Here is a 17,264-nt window from a genome sequence, read left to right on the forward strand (position 1 = left end):
CGTTAATGTGCTGTACTTTAAAAGAAAGGTTTTATCATGCAATATTTTGTTGTATATCAGAAAAGTATAGTTATAATAATTATTATTATATACCAATACCATGAGTCTGATAGACACTTTAGAATGTCTGATTCCATCAAATTTATACTATTCACTGGGCAGCGTCTTTTATATAAACAGTATCGATTTTTACAAATTGATATTGATATGACGTTTGAGCTTCATTAAGAATGTATATGTCAGCTATCATTGATCTTTACTTGAAAAGTCAATAAAACTTCTACGTGTAAAAGGCCACTTGGTCAACTATATAACTATGATGTTGTTATGTTCTATGGAAACGTTATACATTTTCAATTTCAAACACCTGAGAATATTTCACTCTGTTTATAACATGCCCAAAACTAGTTAACACCCATATTGCCAACATTACTATTAAATTATTATTACAGTGAGGTTGCTGGGTTTTTTTTTTACTCCGTCGCACTGAAAAGCTAAAAATACAATTACGCTTTTTATCATCTTCGCAGATTTCCAGCTTGCTATCGATCGCCATCAGAGAGTATTGTGCAAACCACGAGATAGTGTTTTCAGTTGGTTTGACATTCACTTATTTACATAATTTATATTTGAATGAAGTCAATGCAATTATTTTACTGCTGAGATGACCTAATGAAGTCGTGTGTTAAGTGTTGAGTTTTACTTTATGTTACGTAACTCTACAACTGATAAAATATTAGGTAACACCCAGATTCTTTTGTGATGGCTTCAGACTGATGAATAATTATACGAAAATACAAAAGATTACTAGCAACAACAAACTCTTCGTAGATTCGAAATCTTATAGAACTTTTAATCATTCTAAAACCTTCTAAAAAGCAAACAAGTCTAAATAATAAAATACAATGCAAAAACTATACAATAATTAAAACCCAATTTACAATTTTATGGAAATCACAAACACTTCTTTTTACAATTAACACTGGATAAAATATCTCACTAACACAACCTACACTATGAAAAATCAAATACTTAGTACTATTGAAACATTAGTAAATTACGGCCTAACACATCATGGATGCTATGAGCCATGGGTTTTCTCTAAGTGTTACACGCCTCGTGTCTGAAAAATTCCTCCTTTTTATATTACCCTAAAATTATAGGATGTTGACACCAATATCAAGGACCATCGGGGGATGGAGCCAAAACACCAGTAATACGAACACAGTTGTGAATACTATCACATGATTATGGCGTAAAATTTCTTAGTTTAACAAAAAGCTAGCTCAAGGCCATTTAAACATTAATAAAATTAAACTATTAAAAAGAAGAAAGAACTAAGTAGGTTACAACTAGTAGAGCAATATTATAGGAATATTTTACGAAACTTTTGAGGAAACATGTTGTGGGGAAGTTAAGGAGATCGCAAAAAACATAGTCTTAGAATAAGAAAGTAAAGACATTTTGGAAATTAGTTTTTAGAGACAAAATACATTAGTGTTCGTTAACTTCCTCGATAGCTTATAATAACAGTATAATAATTGTATAGTCACTATTTATGTAAATAATACATAACTAATAAATTGATGCAGCAAATTTAATTCGTAGATTTAACATATAAAACTTTTTCTTAATGGTTTTGAAAAACCAAATATATATTGTTTATGGTTAGAGCTTATATACCCATACGATAAAGGAAATACAAAACGCGCTTACATTCTCTATCATCCTTTCCCTATGTTTGGCGTCTCTTTATGGGAATACTTATTTTTTTATAGACTGGCTTACTATGTGTATTTATAAAATTTCACATCAAACAAGTTGCCTATCTGGATCTGGCAGGACACGGGGGCAGGTGAAGTAGAGTTCACCTATTTATGCAAATGAAGCATATTAAGGGATAATGCGGTCAGAACCATGCTAAGTCGAAATCAGTTATTCAAAAAATAAATACCTGTTGTCTGAGGTGTGACATCTTTTAAAACGTGAGTATTGTGCATGTTTTGTGACGATATTTGATTAATTTTCCACCAATATTTTACAATCGTGTGCGTTATTATGTAAATTCATGTGGTTATAGAAATTGCATTATGTGGTTTTTTGGAACTTAAATTCAGGTAAGATGTATTGATGTTTTTATCATTTAAGTAACTAAAAATAGAAATTTTTTTTCGTTATATAATAAAACTTCTGTTTAAAAATTAGGGTTAAAGAGATTGATTTGAAATGTAGCCTACAAACAAATAAATAATATGTTCACGCTTTCGGAATTCGCAATTTATATAACAAAGAATCTAAAAATATTACATTTTCGATTTACAAAAATTAAGTTTTATATGTTTATTATACATTTTTCGCCCACTATGAAGTCGAAATTAACCAACAACGTATGTTTTTCAATGGCAACAACTAACAACAAATGCGTCTCGTCAAACATGATGGGGCCAGTTATTGCCTCTTCTTAAAATAAAGTTCCCTGCAGTTTGTTAGTGATCGAGCGATGTAGACTTATAAACAAATATACACTAGTTGGTCTTCAAACAGTCGTACTCGTTTTAACATTGCAATAGATCAATTTACAAAATATTATATAGAGAAACTCGATGAAGCCAAGCATTAAAAAAAGAACAAAACAAAAAAACCCAGCTCTTGACACTAGCAACGATAAGAATCGTACAATAAATAATACAATGTTTCTAAAAACCGAGACAGAGACACTACACCGTGGTGAATGAAAAACGGACGCGATACAACTTGGTTACCTATCTGAAAAATTGTTCATTTATATATTTCTGATGTCAATAAACTTGTTATTACGTAGTCCCTTTTTGCGCTAAAGAAACACAAAACCATAACATAAAATAATACAAAAGTAAAATATTATGTCAAAGAAAGTTGTTTCTTTACTAATGAATTAAATGACATGAACAATTAGATGTAACGTTGTTTTTTTTTCAAATAGCAAGGTATTGTGAGAATAGCTATTTTACTTCCTATGCCAATAACTTTTTATTTTCTTTATAATTAACAGACGTAGGCCTACATACCATTTACTAATATAAAACGAAAAAGTTTGTATTTAAAATATACTTTGTATTTCTACTCCCATCAGGTGTAAGAATAGATAACTTTATAAGAAAGGAAATAGTTACAAATGGTAACCGCTAGAAAGTTGCTGAATCAATAAAACCCGAATTATATATTCTTTTGTTTTATTTATATTGGTGGAGTTAACGAGTAGTTTAAAATTGCCAATATGGAATGGATATGCTAGTAACATGAATAGTGTAGCAAAAAGTCTGTCATTACAGTAATACCATAGCAGTTGTTAACGACTAGCTTTCTATAAAACGCCAAAGTACCTCACACATGCAACACTTCAACAAAAAGCCTGGCCTTCTATTCTAGAAATCAACTTCTTTTATAATTTAAAACAATTATAAAATATCAACTTCTTAAATGTATTTTTTTATTTTTATTATTAGCAGCTTTCCATAAAACATATAAAGTAAACCCAATTTAAATTTTGCTGTTTCAAATCATGGGTTTAAGTTTAAGCAAGTAGAACGTCCTGGATCCACACATCTGTGATGGGTATCTGACACACATTAGGGAAGTAAAGGCGGCTGAAAATAAGTGTTATGTTGAAATCATAGATGAAAAGAATGTTGTAATTAATGTTGTAGCTAATGTTTTAAGGTAGGTTGCCATTAGTGTTGTCGTTAATGTTTTCATTAATGGTGTCGTTAATGCTGGCATTAATTCTGGCTTTACTGTTGGCATTAATATGGTATTTTTTGTTGCAACAGTATTGTTTAAATTACTGTTTTCATTAATGTTGCTAATATTGTTAAAAGCAAATAGTTTTAATCTAATTTCTACAATGTAATTAATTTCGTCATACACTTAATGTTGCAGAAATAAAGATACCACTTAAAGACAATTAAATTGTTGTAAATGAATAGATAATATAATTGTTTCGTCTTGAATATTTAATGTTCAATATAAGGTACGAATGTTTGATCTTAAACGCTAGTTTCGTCACAAGTAGGTCATAGCATCTACATCCTACATTTCTGTTATCTATATAAATCGATATCGACTGTTAATAAAATTTTATAATCATAATAATATTTATTTTGAAAAAAATTATTTATTATTTGACCTAGCAAACACGTATAAGGTTCTGTGTTATTTTAATGTTTTTCCTCACTGGGGAAAAGTCGTGAAGTCCTATCCCATTTAGTTTGAATTCTATTCATAAGCTAAACTATTTTTATATAAATGGTTTTTCCCGGTTAAGGACATTTTACACCATAAGTTTTTATTGGTATTTAATGTTCTATGATCCGTTCTATGCGCCATAGTCTTCTGACCCTCCTTTGCTCAGCTAACGCATGTACCCCTAACAACTGGGTGTATCCTGTGTTGTCTTGTAAACTCAAGGCACATTATGGAATAAATATAGTCTATGTCACACAATTATATTTTGACAACATATGTACAAAAATAGAAAACTGACAAAAGAAAATTTTTAGAAGAATTAGTCTATACATTTTAATTCACACACAATAGGCAAAATAAAAAATAATGCCTAAGCGATTGAAAAGTGAGCGAGCTAAATGAATTACTTAGAATTTTTTAATTCCAGGCAGATGGATTGTACTATAGCCTGATTTAAAAAGATCATGCTTATTCCTCTGCTAGGATTAAATCCTAAAACGTTTGTTTTTTATTTTATTTTATGTTTACACAGCAATGTACTATCCTGTGTTCAAGACAACAGCGGCAGACAACAGCCGACAGACACTATCCGACAGACAACAGAAGGCAGACAAAAGCTTGCAGAGTACAGCCAGAAGATACAAACTAGCAAACTAGCAGACAACAGCCGGCACACAACAGCCAAGTAATCAAGAGTCAACAAACGGTATCTAGGCAGACAGACAACAACCAGCAGACAATAAATTTCACACGACAGACGGCAGACAAAAGCCTGCAGACAACTTGACTTGATTTAGTTCTCTTTGCTCCCTATGGAACATAGGGCCTCCACCATTTCCTTCCATTTCTTCCGATCCCCGGACATTAATTTTGGCATCCCCGAGACATCCCCGTTGGCTTCAGTTCTTCAAGAAGCCTCCAGGTCTGTCTTGGGAACCCTCTCTTCTGCTTTCCCTGGGGGTTCCACTCAAGCGCTTGGCGTGTAACATTTGGGTGAGCCTTTCGTAGCGTGTGTCCCACCCATCGCAACTCTCTCCTAATTTGCACAATCATAGGTTCCTGCCTTGATTTCCTCCATAATTCTATGTTCGGCACTTAGTCCTCCCATTTCAATTTCAAAATCTGTCTAAGGCATCTGTTTATGAAAGTCTGTACTTTCGCTGTGCTTGCTTTGGAGACGTCCATGCCTCTGCTCAATACAGCAGAACGGCCTAGGCATTTGAATTAAGTATCCTTATTTTTGTTGCAATGGGGAAGGCAGAATTTTTTTCATATGGGTCACAGAACTCTGAAATCGCAGCGGTCTCTATTAGTTCTAGCACGTATGTCCTCCTATGTGCCTCCCGATTTTCTGATCTTGCTGCCAAGGTAGACAAACTCTTCCACATCATGTACATGTCTTCCGTATATTGTCACTGGGGCCTCTTGGTTACTGTTGATTCTCATTACCTCTGTCTTTTTTGGTGATCTTGAGACCTACAAGCTTAGTGATGGCTCCTAATGCATCAACTTTTTCTAGCATGTTTTGTAACCTGTGCGAGAGTACGGAAAGGTCATCTGCAAACTCTAGATCCTCGAGTTTCCATGTGTGTCCACTGTATACCTTTTCCAGAACTGGCATAAGCTGTACGAGTCACCCTGTCGAGAACCACCAAGAAGAGGAGGGGCGACAGCAGACATCCTTGTCTCACAACTGTGTTGACCTGGAACTGTTCAGACAGTTTCCCAGCATGGCTAACTTGGCATGAGAATCCATTGTAAAGTTGCTTGATTATTTCCACTAACTTAGCAGGTACACCATAGTGTCTCAACAGATTATATATTGTTTGCCTATCCACGCTATCAAAGGCCTTCTCAAAGTCAACAAAGCATATGTAAAGTGGGGCTTGCCATTCTATCGTCGGTTCTACAATAATTCTAAGAGTGGCTATCTGAACTCTACAAGATCTTTCCTTCCTAAACCCTTCTTGTTCCTCTCTTAGCTGAAAGTCAATTGCCTCTTTTTATCTATCCAAAATGACTCTGGTAAGGACTTTACTTGGGATGGACAGCAATGTAATACCCCTCCATTTTCCACACTGAGATAAGTCACCGTTCTTTGGCAACTTCACAAAGAGGCTCCTCTTCCAGTCGTTTGGGATCTGACCTGTGTTCAAGACTAAGTTACGTAATTTATGAGGTCGTTTTACTACTTTTTTTACACCTTGCTTTAATGGCTCTGCTGAGATATTATCTAGTCCTGATGTCTCACCGCTATTCAACTATTTAAGGCGTTGAGAATTTTCTGTCTGTTGATTTCCTCGGTATTGATGTTAAGGGGTTCCCCTGGCGTCAGTTCTCGTGGATCGTGTGGTGATGGGCCGCTTAGTACTTCCTTGAAATGCTCTCTCCGTCGTGCCAATTGTTCTTCGATTAACGTTAGAAGTTTAACGTGTTTGCTCCTCACTGGCCTGTTGTGATTGGTTTTCCTCCCACTCAGAGCTCTGGTTGTTGCATAGAGCGTCTTTGAATCTCCCTTGCTGGGAGCTGTTTCGGCCTGTTCAGCCATTTCATTTATAAACAATCTCTTGTCATTTCTTACATTGTTTCTGCTGCCGTGTTTTTGCTTGATTTAATTCGCTCTTTAGGCTCTTTCTTTCTTCAACCATCTGCCATGTATCATCTGTGATACAGGGCTTCCTGTTGGGTGCTTTTATTCCTAGAGCCTCTTCTTTTTTATGTATTTCCCAGGTGTGTTCCACTGAATCAAAATCTTTTTCTTCGGTGTGTACAGAGCTTCAAACCGATTTTTTAGCGTGACCTGAAAATGTGTCTTGTTATCTTGTGACTTAAGTTTACGTTCATCAAACCTCCTTCGTGAATCAATTTCATGTTGCCTCGTCTTTGCTTTTATCTACAGTTTAGCAACAACCAGGTGGTGATCGGATCCTATGTCAACTCCTCGCTTTTTTCTCAGTGAGGCCCTTCAACGACGCCGTACCGAGACATGACTAATCTGGTTTTTATTATAATGGTTGGGTGATATCCAGGTGGGTTTTTGACAATATCGGTGGGGGAAAAGTGTACCGCCAATAGTAAGCTCATTTGAGGCACAGGTCTCTGAAGAGTTCACCTTTCTCTTTTATTTCCCCTAGGCCATTGGTTCCCATCTCCATCTCCCTCTCTATGTTGTCTCTGCCTACTTTGGCATTTAAAGAGGTCTTTTTCTTCCTCGATTGCGTTATTCGTAGGAGCGTAGCACATGATAATGGAGGTCTTTTGAATCTTTGATTCAAATCTAGCTTTAATTATTCGATCGGATACAGGTTTCCATTTCCCCAGGCATTTTTCGCCTCCTTCGTCAATAGCAAGGCTACGCCTACCTCTCGTGGGTCATCCTCATTTTCTATTCCCGAGTATAACAATGTTTCTCCCGTGTGTAATTTTGTCTCTCCAAAGGTGTTCTATCTTGTTTCGCACAGGCCGAGCACTGTAAGTTGATACGGTTGCATTTCTTTCATTGCCTGTGCACACCTCCCTGTTTTCCACAGTGTTCTGACGTTCCATTATTCTACGAGGATTGTTTTTTGCGATAGTAGTGAATTTAGATTTCTCGGTTGAAGAAAGGGCGTCAGCTCTGTAGCTTCCTTGTGGGTTTGGCTTCATTGCACTAAACTTCTCCTACGTGGATCCCTGGTTCTGTCGAGGACTGGATTAATTTCAGATTTGGCTTCGTTTTCTGTAAATATTCTTTTTTATGTGGACGAGTAGTTAGCCCATCGCACAACCCCCAGCCTGGAGGACTAGGGCGCAACGTTTAGTCTGGGCCCTATTTTCGCACTTCTGTCCGACTTGGTTAGACCTGCCAATAGCCCTGCAGACAATAGCCGACAGTAAACAGCCAGCGGTTAACAGCAGGAAGACAACAGTCGAGAAGGCACTTAAACTTTTTTTGAAGGAATATGCAAGAAACCAATCTACTCATTAATAATACACATCATTTGTACATTCAAATACGTTTTTTTTTATATATTATCCAAGACATAGCAACTTCATATCTAAGAATTCTTGCGTTGTGAGCTTGTCTGGGTTAACATGATTTAGCTTGAACAGTAATTTGAACTTCGTAATGCCCTCCCGCATTTCATCATTGAGACATTTCTGTTTTCTATGACTAACATTTCCAGCTTCACACACAAAACTGTACGGAACAAGCTCAGAAATATTGATATTGTCACACATGAATACATTGTCTGGATTATTTTTTTCTTTCAATACATTTCTTATATTTTCTTTTTTAATTTTCGCAAAAGCTTGCTAGAATACCTAATAATTTTCACAATTAAGTGGTTTATAGATTTACACTAATCCCAAGCCATTGTCAAAATAAAGTTTTACCTGCAGACAAAATAACTTAGTAGCGATAGCCCTTCCTTTTCTATAAATGGACGGATCCCTTGGTATAAACGTTTACTAATTTAGGCACAGTTGCAGATCTTGGGAAAACAAAAACTAAATATAAATAAAAGCTGCTTGCACTTTGTTCTAGATTAACGCGTCGATACTTAATTTATCAAAAGGAATTGCCTTCATATTACAAAATAGAAAGAATAATAAGTGTTTGAAAACCCGATTCTAACATCCATGCAATATCGTATTACACTCAGCGGAAAAAAGTCATGATTGAATATATGTATATGTATATTATCTTTGCCCTTGAAATAAACTATTAATAATAAATGTTACTGACACAATGGCTGTTAAAAGGAAAACGTCTGCTTCACATTTAATGTTTCCATATCGCCCACACGTTTTTCTGTGGTCGTGTTATTGAGACGTCTATTGTGGAGGCGTAACACTGTCCGGGTTACACAAACAATACAATCTCATCAATAATTTTTGTTGATACACAAATATGAGAATTGTAACTGTTGCAGCAAGCGTGTGTGAGGGGTCGTGTATGAATGATAGCAGTTTAAAAACTAAACAGGTCTGCTTTCGTATTTTTGACTCGAGATGGTGCTATTTATTTCAGCGTATACTTATATACTTTATATTTAAAACATATTAAAATGTAAGTTTAGATAAGAAACTAAATATGTATAGCTTGTTGTGACTTTACACCCCCCCTTCCACCTCAGCTCCATCCGATGAATGTCTACAGCGCCCCCTCCCTTTACTTTAGAACGAAATATAATTTGAATGGAAAATAATTAATTTTACCAGGGTCCACCCCATCCCCTTTCCCGGAAAATTTTATCCGCCCCTGCAAAAATGTTAGTCCACTCCCCACGGTGAAAAAAAGTCTGAAAGAAACCATGTCTGCATGACTAAGGTTTCGTGGCACAAAGTAAGAAACGGTTCTAGCCTACAGATTTAGGGTCTAGCGACCAGTGGTTTTTTTTTAATGACATTTTACTCCGAGGGGGGGGCGGATACTTGTAAAAGTATGTTTTCTATAAAAACATTTATATATTTCGGGAGGGAGGGGGCTCAGCACACTCCCACCCCCACCCCCCCCCCCTCCCACCCCCACCAACCGAGAGAAACCTGTGAGAAATTTTGAAGGGTAAGTTTACTCGCAAGGTTTAAGGGTATGATCTACGACTATATTTAGTATTAATGTGCAGTTAGTACGTGTGGATCCAGGTTACCAGGTAAAGTATTGTGGTTATGTGTAATTTGGCGTCTACACACAAAAAAGAAATAAGTCATTGAGTGTTGAATAAAAAATTTAATTTAAAATAGAATGCTGAAAATGATGCACAATAATAATTAAGTCATTGATAATAGAGACTAAAAAGAAAAACTTCTAATTTTAAAAGTGTAGTATTTCATTGTAGATATAAACTAAAATACCGGAAAAATAAAATATATAGTAAGCGTTAGTAAAGATTTGGAAAGATGTATGCATTGCAGACGACAGATCTATTAAGATTAAATCAGGACAACTTGTTTCCGAACGTGCAGGATTTCAGTGCATGTGTGAGACGAATTCGCATTTCGTGAATTAGTAAAAATGTTTTAAAATATTTTTAAAAAATCCTTTTTAATTGTAACTTGTTAAAGCTGATGTCAAAATGATAAACATAACAGCTACTGCCCATGTATCTAAGAATTTTAAGTAATGAAAAGTAAAGTTTCCCTTTCAAATGGGGCAAGTGAGTTAGGTACCCATAAGAGTTGGTATGACTCAGGGACGGTCGACTGACTTGAACCCAGATTCAAATTCGAGACTTACGAGTTAGCAGTCCAGCTCTCTACCACTTTAACTAATGACTAATCGTTATCACTTCAGTTAGTGCTAGTAACTCGCTAAAAGCTACATGATCAGGTACATAAACACGTATACGTTTATACATTAGATATGTAAATCCTTAGTTTTTATCTATCAAGTGACTGAAACAAATATGTCGTCTACTATACAGTGGTTAGTAATAACACTTAGCCCATACTTGCATCTAAAACATCGAGGATAATTCATGTTTAAAACGATCGGGGGAAAAACTCTTCATCAACATTAGCATTTTTAGCAAAAGTAATTTAATAGTAGGTAATTGGATTGGTACTATTTTTATTGTATTATTCTGTAGCTACCATCACAAAATAATAATACAATTAAAACAGCTGTTTGTTTTTATAACTCTACTTAGATAGGCCGTGAGTAGGCAGGTGGTAGCAGTAAACCCGTCAAGCCGTCGTATGCCTCACTTAATTCTATAACACAACGTATTAATGACTTACTGCGGTTGGGCATAGTGCTCATTACACTATCCCTTAAAACCGCAATCATGGAAACAGGTAAAATCTTCTTCACTACCCCCATGGACCATCATGATCGAAAAGAGAAATTTACATTTTTAACTTCAAAGCTTTATATATTATTTTTTAAAAAAATATTTCAAACATTAAATTACATAAAATAAGCACCGTTAGATAAAACGAATGCTTTATTAATAGGTTAGCAAATAACATCAAACTACATGAACAGTAATTTACAGTCTGGACTATTTCATATAAATAGGTAAAAAAAAAAATAGGTTAAAAAATAATTAAGACACAGCTTCGCTCTGTTTATAAATTTGTAACTATTTGTGTTGTTTGTCGAATAACGTATGGATAATTTTTTTTTCGCAGGTAAAAAACATACATTTGAAGTAAGGGATATGCTTTTTGAAAGTTAGGTTTTATTTTACGTTTATGATGTTTTTATCAGCGTACAAAATTATACATGTTGGTTTAGTGTTGATAATACTGTTGATCACAAGATCAGAGTCGGTGTTCGTAGTTTTGTTGCAAGAAAAATTATAGATTTGCTCTTTGAAAACATGATATAAGCTACAAATAAATATTTGACTAGATTGGCATCGACTACAAAAATGTTTTTTGCCTAGACTAGCACGATACGATTGAATAGGCCCACACACACAATGATGAATGTATGCTGGAGCCCCAACATATCTATAGATGTTATAGCAATAGAAAAACGGAACACAAAAGCGTATTCTTTATGTTAGTACAATGTAAACATTAACTTTCCCATTCCTAATTCATTTACTAGTGCAAAAATATCCTGTATGGTTGTGTTAAAACAGAAAGAACAACTGAAACAAAAATTGTATATTTAAAAACGAATCGATCTAGTTAATTTACAGCAACAATGTGTCTTGGCGACCGTATTACATCTAGCGTGACAGCGATAGTCTGGACACCGTGCAACAGTGTTATTACGTGCCATATTGCTATAAACAGAGGCGTCGCTATGCGGGAACGGCCGGATGACAAACATTGTGAAGTGACACAAAAAGAAATTAAAAATGTGTTTAATAAAAACGGAAAACAGTGCACTTTAAATTGTTTTTGGGGTTAGGGGCACTAAAGTTTCAGGAGGTGACACTGGTAAATATAATATATTCAGAGAGTTAAAATTAGCTGTAAATAGTTTCCTGATTTAGCAATGGACAAGTATTTTAATAAGATTAACAGCAGCATGTAAAGAAGGCTTTTAAGGAAGTGATTCACGTCAAAGTGCTGTCTGAAAAACAAGCTACAGAAGCCTAATGTGCCATGATAAGTTTTAAGATCACATTTAATTAGATAAAAGATCAAATTAGTTAATTAAAAACGGGAAAACGTAACATTATGTACACATTTCAAAGAGAGCATGAAAGAAATATTAGAGCATAGACTTGATCCAAATGATGCACTTCACAATCTGGGTCATGAAGTTTTTAAACCAGAGTCAAAGTCGCCGTGTCAAATCAGTAATATCCCTACCTAGAGTGTCAATCACCATTCCGAAATTATATCTAGAACTTTATAATATAGAACTGGACATCAGACATTGAGACAAGTTTTGTTACAACAGTGACATCTCTCGGGTCAACATTCAACAATTGACACAGACGTGTAGAAGGGAACCAGTTGAAAGCAGCACAACCGTCTGTGTAACGTTTCTCTAGACATTTAGAAGCACACACCATGGACCGGGACACAGTTAGATCAAACAAAGACGTGACGTCTAGCTTCTTGTTTTTGTAAACTTTAAAAGGGCTGGCTTCTGTTGGTGTTGTAGCCCACACTTGTAGCTCACAAAAGTTGAGAGAGTCTTCAGTATACCTGTTGAAATACAAAAATAAACTCATACAAAGATTTATTTTAAATAACAAACCTGGTGGACATTGAAACTGTAGATAAAGACAGTTGGTTAGAATTAAAGAATGTTTAATATTAACATATTTTGTAACATTTGCGTTCCATGGAGTAAAGGTTAGGGGCGTTTCTAGCCGGCCATGAGTACATAGACATTAAAGCTTATATTGACCGATATGCGGATTTGAATTAAACGAAAATTTCAAAACAAATTCTTATTCTGTGTTCAAAATCATAGCAATTCCTTCCAACACAATTATGTGTTATGAATCAATATGATAAAGACCTTTTAAGCCGCTGACTTAAATTTCAGCCTGCTTTTCTTTTTACTTTCTCTTATATACGAAGTATAGAGAAAGTATTGTAATCGTGCACAAAAAAATCAATTGAAATTTTAACAATTTTCACCGTATTACACCTCAGTCCTTCATCACATTCGAAGTATAGAGGACTTATTTTAATCGGGCAAAAATTACCAATCCAGATTTATCAAAATTAAGAGGTTTTATGTGTAATCCAGTCTGAAAAACTGGGCTTTGCAATTCTGTCCGTATGTCTGTGTGTGTGTCTGTCCGTGTGTAAACACGATAACTTAAGTACCGTTACAGCTAGGTTGATGAAATTTCATATATAAGTATTTTATCAAAATCGTAGATCCGTATCAACTTTTGAGCGATTTCCGATAACAAGAAGTGGTACTTTTCCTATTTTGAATTTTTCAAAAGCCTATAACTTGAGTACTATTTCAGATAGTTAATTAAATTTCACATGTTAGTATAAGATCTAATTCTCTACCTTCTGTCAAATTTAGAGTAATTTCCGTTGCCCGGAAGTACTAATTTACGCTACTTCCGATTTCTCAAAAAACAAATTTAAATTTTTAAAGTACTAATAATATTGCGCACTATTATGCACTTTTTTATTTGGCGTTCACTTGGTGTGCAATCTTTTTTCTACGAGATTTTATTCTATTTTTAAAACTTTAAGTATTTAAAATGGATTAAAAATCATGTCTATAACCCGAGTTCCCATCCCCTGTTATTTTATATAAGAATATTCGAGAAAGTTTAGGGGAGATCACTCCCGGTTTATTTTTTTCTCGATTATATGAAGTATAGAGAAAGTCTTGTAGTCGTGCACTGATACGGATAAACATAATTTTGCAATCTTGTCCGTATGTCTGTGTGTCTGTGTGTGTGTATGTGTGTCTGTCTGTCTGTGTGTAAACACGATTACTTGAGTACCGTTAAAGCTAGGTTGATGAAATTTCATATATAAGTATTATATTAAAATCGTAGATACGTATCAACTATTGAGCGATTTCCGATAACCGGAAGTGGTACTTTTTCTACTTTGAATTTTTCAAAAGCCTATAACTTGAGTACTAATTCAGATAGATAAATGAAATTTCACATGTAAGTAAAAGATCTAATTCTCTACCTTCTGTCAAATTTTGAGTAACCTCCGTTGAACGGAAGTACTAATTTACGCTATTTCCGATTTCTTAAAAAACGCATGTAAATTTATAAAGTACTAATAATATTGCGCACTATTACGCACATTTGGTTTTGGTGCTCGCTTGGTGCGCAATTTTTTTTCTACTAGATTTTATTCTATTTTTAAAAGTTTAAGTAAACAAAAATCATGTCTATATTCCGAGTTGACATCCCACGTAGTGTTATATTACAATATTTGAGAAAATTTAGGGGAGATCACTCCCGGTTTATTACATTCAGGCATACGAAGTATTTAGGAATCATTGTAATTCTGCCGAAAATTGAAATCACAATACGTAAAATATCTACATTTTTTATACATTTTTAAGTAACATTTTTTATTAATTTCCGGTGACCGGAAGCACCACTTTACGCTATTTTAGATTTCGTAAACAAAACACAAATGAATTTATAAAGTACTAATGTTCCGCACTATTATACACACATTATTTGCTGTTTATTTTGTGTGAACTATTTTTTTCTGCAAGTTTCTAATCTCTTTTAAAGAAGTTTTAGTATGTACAAAGTGATTAAAATCATGTCTATATCCCGATTTGCCATGCCCCGTTGTGTTATATAAGAATATTCGAGAAAGTTAAGAAGATTTGCTTCCTTAGTCTTTATTGGCGTTGTCCCAAGTCCCAAGTTTAAATCTCCCAGGTAGTTGAGGCTCGATAGCTGAGGACAGCCACTCGTCTAGGAGAGACAACTCGAATATTAAATATCTGCTCTGCTGCATTGTAGTTTGTTCTTGGGTAGACTAATATTGTTAAACCACTGCAATATTGCCTTGTGTCAAGTCTTAAAGCCTAATATACACACGTTTTGCAGCTCTTCTCATGCAGAAATTGACTGATAATTATCATTTATCGACTAATATGTAAATAAAGCTGCCTAATAGCCACTTTATTGACTTCCGCAATCTCGTATATTTCAGCAGGTTATACAAAAAGACACATATAACATATAGCAAGTTTTTTTTTTTCATTTACAATATACAATATCTAGATTAGACAACCAATTGACTTACTTGATTAATCTCAAATAACGACCAGCTACTGGCTTGCTACAGTTCCACGTGAAGGTACCAATTGTTACGGCTTCTGTCTGTTGGTAACAGATGCTTCCAAGAACATTGGGAAATGTTGATGTCTTACGAGGATCGTTGATAAACACATCAATCAGGAAATGATTTAACCTAACTGCCCATTGTAGATAATCGTTCCTGCCGTGAGCAAAGCAATGGTTTTTCAGACACATGTACTATATATATATATATATATATATATATATATATATATATATATATATATATATATATATATATATATACATATATATATATACATGTATGCATGTAACAACGTTAGCTGTTATATCACTTTCGGTGAGACCAAACCTCTTATTGGAAACGCGCTGCGGAACGAGATAGCCATCCCTGTAATCAATAGCCGAAAAGCTGGACTGCCCGGACCACTAATTTGCTCTAACAAAGATAGCTTCGGAAAGCGAACTACAGGTTCTCACTAATAAAGAATCCTGAGCTGACCAGAATTTGACCACGAGGTGAGGACGAGATTAGAGACGGTCGTAAGTAATGACAGATTTGGACCTCGACCGCTTTGGCATGATTTGTCGACTTTGGGGACAGTATGACCAGAAAGCACATGCGAGAAGTTAGACCAGACTCTGCTACCACGGATAAACCAAGACAGTTAATAACATGCGGCTCGACAACCAAGACACAGTACAGCAAGCCAATACACAAGTTCACACAAGCACACACTTAACGACAATTCAACAGACACACAGGGAAGACTCGAATACAATAAAAACGACACTACACCGAATTTATTGCCACTTTTTTGTTTACACATTGATGTAAAATATGTATAACCCACCTGTTTGTCAGAACAACTGCCTTGATGATGTAAGTATCCAAGAGGTCCACCATCCACCAACTGTTGTTTAGAGGACTGGTTTGTGTACATTGTCCACCGAGTTCATTAACTGTCGTATCACCATCGTTTCCTTTTTCTGGAGTCCAATCCTTGTACATTGTGGACAGAAAGGCTGGCTTGTAAAGAGCAACGTTGTATAATGTATCAGCTCCCAACGTAGTCGTGAGGTAGTGGAACAACAGCCATACTAGTGACGACATCATTGATACTTTTTCCGCCATCTTTAATGTGCTGTACTTTTAAAAAAAAAGTTTTATTATGCAATGTTTTGCTGCATATTGGAACTCTACCAGTAAAGTTATAATAATTATTATTATATACCAATGTCATGAATCGGATAGACGCGTTAGAATGTCTGATTCCATCAACTTTGTAATGTTCACTGTGCATTGTCTTTTATATAAAGAGTATCGATTTTTACAAATTGATATCGATATGCTGTTTGAGCTTCATTATAAATTTATTAGCCAGCTATCAATGACCTTTATTAAAAAGTCAATAAATGTTCTACGAATAAAGGCCACTTAGAAAACTATATAAACGTGTTCTATATACGTTATATGGAAACGATATAAATTATCACATTCTAACACCTGAGAGTATTTTACTCTGCTTATAGCATGGCAAAAAATAGTTAACACCTATATTGCCAACAATTACTATTTAACTTTTGATTATAGTGAAGTTGCTAGTTTTTTTTTATTCCGTCGCACTGTAATGTTGGTTACCTTTTAGCTATATTGGATACTGTTTTATTACGCCTAAAAACACCATCCCTGAAAGACAAATGCGCTTTTTAACATCTTCACAGATTTACCGCCTGCATTCGATCGCGTTGTGCTAAACAGAAACTAAGGTGGAAACGTCTAAATCGTTTTCAGTTTGTTTTAAGTTCATAATTTTCATAATTTATGTTTGAATGAAGTCAATGCGTTCTATTTTTATGAGAACA

General features: G+C 34.9%; 1 protein-coding gene across 1 annotated transcript; it reads right to left on the bottom strand.

Moving 5' to 3' along the window:
• Positions 1-12,512: 12,512 nt before the first annotated feature.
• Positions 12,513-16,533, bottom strand: LOC131954588 (fucolectin-5-like). The gene is made up of 3 exons (XM_059318362.1): positions 16,253-16,533; positions 15,382-15,576; positions 12,513-12,822 (listed from the first exon to the last, which is right to left on the bottom strand). Exons 1-3 carry the CDS (start codon positions 16,531-16,533, stop codon positions 12,513-12,515), a joined length of 786 nt encoding a protein of 261 aa, XP_059174345.1.
• Positions 16,534-17,264: the final 731 nt, after the last annotated feature.

This window comes from Physella acuta, unplaced genomic scaffold, assembly GCF_028476545.2.
Source record: "Physella acuta isolate Inbredline_101_S28 unplaced genomic scaffold, ASM2847654v3 ptg001014l, whole genome shotgun sequence".
Classification (NCBI taxonomy): domain Eukaryota; kingdom Metazoa; phylum Mollusca; class Gastropoda; family Physidae; genus Physella; species Physella acuta.

Bases quoted from the DNA above. Each gene is read 5' to 3' on its own strand.
- LOC131954588 (XM_059318362.1), bottom strand. From the start codon at position 16,533: ATGGCGGAAAAAGTATCAATGATGTCGTCACTAGTATGGCTGTTGTTC. The intron at 15,577-16,252 runs GTGGGTTATACA...TGCTCACGGCAG, and splicing joins GCAGTTGTTCTGACAAACAG to GAACGATTATCTACAATGGG. The intron at 12,823-15,381 runs GTAAGTCAATTG...GTATTTCAACAG, and splicing joins CGTTATTTGAGATTAATCAA to GTATACTGAAGACTCTCTCA.